Source organism: Cariama cristata, unplaced genomic scaffold (genome assembly GCF_000690535.1).
Source record: "Cariama cristata isolate BGI_N322 unplaced genomic scaffold, ASM69053v1 scaffold22988, whole genome shotgun sequence".
NCBI lineage: Eukaryota > Metazoa > Chordata > Aves > Cariamiformes > Cariamidae > Cariama > Cariama cristata.
In genome coordinates this window covers 85,888-90,587 of record NW_009629809.1, presented here as the reverse complement: position 1 = coordinate 90,587, position 4,700 = coordinate 85,888, and the positions used below count along the sequence as shown (strand labels likewise).

The following is a 4,700-nucleotide window of genomic DNA, read 5'->3' as shown; positions in this document are numbered from 1 at the left end:
GCAGGTGGCTGCCCCCCTTCCTCTTCCCCGGGGCTGCCAGCGTGCCGGTGAAGCGGCTCTACGCGCTTCCCCTCCCGTAAACGCACCTGGACGCCAAATGTCGCCGAGCACGTGCTCCTCTGTGAGGAGAAGCTGCCCTTTTTGTGAGGAGCCCCGGTGCTACCCTGCTGTCTCCTCCATGAGCTGCAGGGCATTGCCTCGTCTGCCTGAGCACAGCGCAGTGTGCTCTGCCCGCCGAGAAAACCCCCAGGTCTGAGGCTTTCTGCAGTAAAATAAAGACGTCCCTGGGTGAACGCACTGACTTGCACGTTTGATAAGGAGGTCGGGAACAAAATTTGGGTACCACATGTTTTATTCTGCTGAACAGTGGGAGAGCGATAAGACTGTGGCCTGTCTGTGCTGCTGTTTTGTTAAATCCTGTCCATCGCTTCTCGTGGGTGTCTGCCCTCCGCTGGTGTCCTTAGAGGACAGCAATCACATGGGTAGATTGACAGGGTCTGCTCTAGAAACTTCTGCCAATTTAGTAACATTGCTTCAGGATGCAACACGTTTAAAAACGATGCTTTCAAGCTAGCTGAAGCCCTAGTGCAGTTTATCACACTAGTTTGTTCTTAACGTAGCTAATTTCCTGAGGGAACTGTTGATGTAGCTTCTATAGCCTCAACTATATATATATATGTGTGTGTGTGTATATATATGGATATATGCTGATAGCACTAGAACAGTAAGTCATTTTTGGGGGACACAAGGGCCTGGTGAGGAGGAGCTAACTGCTGAGATCAGCTGTGGGAGGAGCGTGCCGTTGAGGTAAATCACTGATCTTTGAAATTTAACTTTGGTACAGTCATGCCGGTGCTCTGTGTTTTAATGAAAGGAATGAAATAATCCCTTGGAGGTTCACAGTCAAGCATGTGTAAAATCTTCTGTTTGTAATTTTGGCTAGCCACAGCTTGGGTAGAGAGTTAGGATTCCAGTTCTGCTAATATTTTAAGTAAACAGGACAGGGGCTTGATATGGGGGTCTGTGAAGGAGCATTCCCAAGTGGAGGTATGCCTGTACTTGATTCTTGGTTGCAGCGTCAAGGAAGCCAGAGAACTTTTGGCAAATACAGTTTACTGGCATCCTGTGCTTGCTATTGAAATAGTTCCCTGAAGAATGAAATGTGGGAGCTGTTTTCTGACAGGCCCACAGGCATTTAGGGCAGAAATCAAGTATACAGTGCAAAATTGAAATGAGAACCTTGGTATACAGCATCGTCTTCAGAAAGAATATCTCTTTTATTCTGTCAGGCTGTGAGAAACTTGGTAGATTGACCAAGGATAGAGTTAAAATTGCAGTAAAATGTAATGCCTTTCAGTGCTGTGACTCAGATTATCTTTGTGATCTCCAGGGTTAGCATCATTACATCCTTATTCTGAACAAAAGATCTGATAGGGACTGAGAAGGTTCTTACATTATTATGGCTGAGGATTATGCCCCCTATAATGAACATGTTTCTGGTCTGTCATAATACATACTGGTTAATCGTTTATTTTTGTAGGTAAGCAGCATTTGGTGTTAATGTGCAAGAAAACAACAAAATGTAAAAACATTGTGTATTTTCTTAGGCCACAGTGTGGAGTAAGCTAATGAAAAAATGAAGTGTTCCCAAGATAAATGCAAGACACTGAAGTACAAAGGATGTCTTAAAGAGCAGGAAGTATGAGAGGTGTCATTACAGTAGTAACCACAGCAACTGTTAAAGTTGTGACTAAATTTTGTGTGGATTTCTTTGAAAACTGAAGGAGCCTGGTTTTTTGTTGCTTTAGACTTCCACAATTAAAGCTACAGCCTGCTTTTTTGCTAATGGAGCAGGTACTTGTTCAGTCGTAGCATAAATCAAATACCTCATTAAAAGTAATAGTAAGAATTCTTCCCTTGTTGATCAACTGAGCAGAAATGTGAGGGAGAAGGAGGTAATGGAACTGAGTATTTTATTTCAACAGTGTGGTCTTCATATGTGTAGGCAAGGGTCCGATGGAGGCAGTGAGAAGTCTGCTAGTTATTTTCAAAATATATGAAAGTAGGAAGAAAAGAAAGAGTTACGAGGAAGGAGTGCTTCCTGGTTGGGGAAGGAGGGCCAGTTTCACTTTCTTTGTTGAATTCTTGAAATGTAGTTTGGTTTTACACTTGAATTTTGTATTTTGTGAGGTTTTTTAGCAATGAAACCTCTCTCTTCCACCAATATGCCGTGTTGGTAACTGTCTGTAGCCCAGAATATGCAGCCTTGAGGGGTAAAACAGGAAGAGAAACAGGTTCATAGCTACTATTTGAATCACTGAAGATAATGACAGAATTGAGGTGGAGATACGTTTTGCTTCTCAGTCAAGTTAGGTGTTCTTGGAATTACCGTTCTAGTTTTGTTGCTCAGTGTTGTGAAAGAGGTAGGTCCTGGATTAAACAGCGGCTCTTACTGTGTGATTCTGACCTCAGTGTCAGTGGATGGTTTGCTTTTCAGCTACTGTAACATAATATTAATCTTCAAACCTTGGGATAATAATCAAATGTGTTTTTAACTTGCCTTGCCAGATACACAGACTGAGGTGTGCCTTTTACCGTATTGGAACTGAAGCACTATGGAGCAGTACACAGCAAATAGTAACAGTTCCACAGAGCAGATCGTTGTGCAGGCTGGACAGATTCAGCAGCAGGTATGGAAAGTGGTAACGCGTGAGCTGGCATTGCCAGGGCTGAGTTACAAATCTTTTTGTACTTCTCAGAGTTTCACAGAATGAGCAAGATGCTTCATGATACTGTCTGGATATGTGTTTACCTGACTTTTGTCACCTGATCAGTGCTCAGTGATCTGACTTGACTTGAAGTCAGAATAAATATGTTTTTTAAAAAATACTTACTATAAAATTAAATTAATAAAATTGCAGGTATACAAATTACCAAATTTCAGTGTAGTAGGGAGTTTGCAAACTGGTAGTGACATGAGGAAAGTAACAAATCCTCTCTGAAAATGGAGGAAGTAGAATATTAATAGAAACAGTCAGTCATCCACAAGGAACAATGTAGATTCCCCCGAAAATTAAAATAGGTTTTGTTCAAGCCCGTAGAGGCTTTCTCTAGCTTTCTCAAAAGAAGTATTTATTCAGATGCTTTGTTTTAGGACTATGGGTGGATCAAAATGAACACACAGTACAGAACTGCAACAAAACATGTAACTTTGGGTGAATTCATCCATTCCAGAAAGAAGTTCATGTTATAATGCGGCACAGATGAGTAGGGCTGGTTTTTTTTAAGGGTTCAGATTTTTACTCTTGTTAAGCTTCACCCATTCAGATATAGTAATGCGTTTTCAGATGAGCTGTATTGCTTCCGAATTTTTGTTGCATCTCATATTTGTTCTAGTTCAAGGCAAGAGGAGTTTCTTAGTTTGTCATGCAGATGAATGAGCCACAGTGGGATCATGTTTTCAGTGAGATATGCTTTGCTTTGTCATCAGCCTATTTGAGTGCTTGACAGCAGGGACTAGCTGCTTCCACTAAATTTAGTTGAAGTTGACTTTTTCAGTCAGAACAAGATTGTACTCAAGATTAAAAAATTATATATTAAGAATTATCAGAAATACCTGTTTCCCACAGATAACCAAAGATATATTTGGTTTTATTGACACTTCATAGGTAAAAGGGAGGTAAAAACATACCTTGGCTTGTTTCCTTTTTAGTAGGTGCTCTTAAAGCCTGTGTTGTATTTGACGTGAAATGTTTTTCTAAAATAAATTTTTTAACAGGCCTGTTGTACTACAGCTTTTAGTAGAGAGATGTTCTTCATCTCCCAAATGCTAACACAGTTAACACAGATTATTTTGGGACTCTTACTAAAGAGGCTAAAGATAGAAAAGGCTTTTAGATTTAACTGCCCTTGCAACCTCTCAAGATTGTCCTTCAGGGTCAGTGGTGGGAGGACATTGATGCAGAGGTGACACAGATGAAGCTTAGACTGTCATCTGTGCTGCTATTCTGTGCAGAAAGGAATTTATGGCCTTTATTGTAACTAACAAGTCTGACAAAAATCTGGAACCCCTTGCAAGAAAGGAACCTGGGCAGCAAAAGGAAACATTAAGCAGAAAGGTAGCAGTCTCAAACACCAAAGCGGAGACTTTAAATGCTGCAAAATAATCTCTCATGTTCTCTGTAAGTGATTTTTGTTTGGGATATTGAAGCCTGTCAGTATTATATGCAGTTTTGTTGGTATTCCATTCTTAGGTTTGCTAAACGTATTCGCATTCCTTATGTTCCAAGAGCAGTGTGTATGAATTTTAAATTCACCCTCTTCCAGCAAAGTGTCGTCGTCTCTTGTCAGAGCTGTGCATTTCCATGTTTCAAGCTATTCCTGTTCCTATTCCCAGCAGCAGGGTGGTGTCACTGCTGTCCAGTTGCAGACTGAGGCCCAGGTGGCATCCGCCTCAGGCCAGCAAGTCCAGACCCTCCAGGTAGTGGTGATCTCTCTAATTGTGTTTGTGAGCACTGCATGACTCTCACCATCGCCACATATCTAATGCTGTGTTTTTTCCAGGGTTTGAAATAGGAACAGGAAGATTTGTTAGCAGTAGTATCTGTGCTTTATGCTAGCTGTGGGGTTTTCATGAAGGACATGGGATTGCAGCTTTTCATTGGATCTCAGGTGCATGCCAGAACCCCTGATGCATTCAT

At 41.4% G+C, this 4,700-nt stretch overlaps 1 protein-coding gene across 4 annotated transcripts in view; it reads left to right on the top strand.

Moving 5' to 3' along the window:
• The first annotated feature begins 2,563 nt into the window (after positions 1 to 2,563).
• NFYA (nuclear transcription factor Y, alpha) overlaps positions 2,564 to 4,700 on the top strand; it is a 9,979-nt gene continuing 7,842 nt past the window's right edge. The window contains exons 1-2 of one of the 4 annotated variants that reach the window (XM_009705313.1): positions 2,612 to 2,690; positions 4,400 to 4,483. In XM_009705313.1, the coding sequence (XP_009703615.1) occupies positions 2,616 to 2,690; positions 4,400 to 4,483 (159 nt within the window). In that variant the 5' untranslated portion in view covers positions 2,612 to 2,615. Of the gene's footprint in view, positions 2,691 to 4,396; positions 4,484 to 4,700 lie in introns of all 4 variants that reach the window. The other 3 variants (XM_009705312.1, XM_009705315.1, XM_009705314.1) reach the window with 3 other exon arrangements.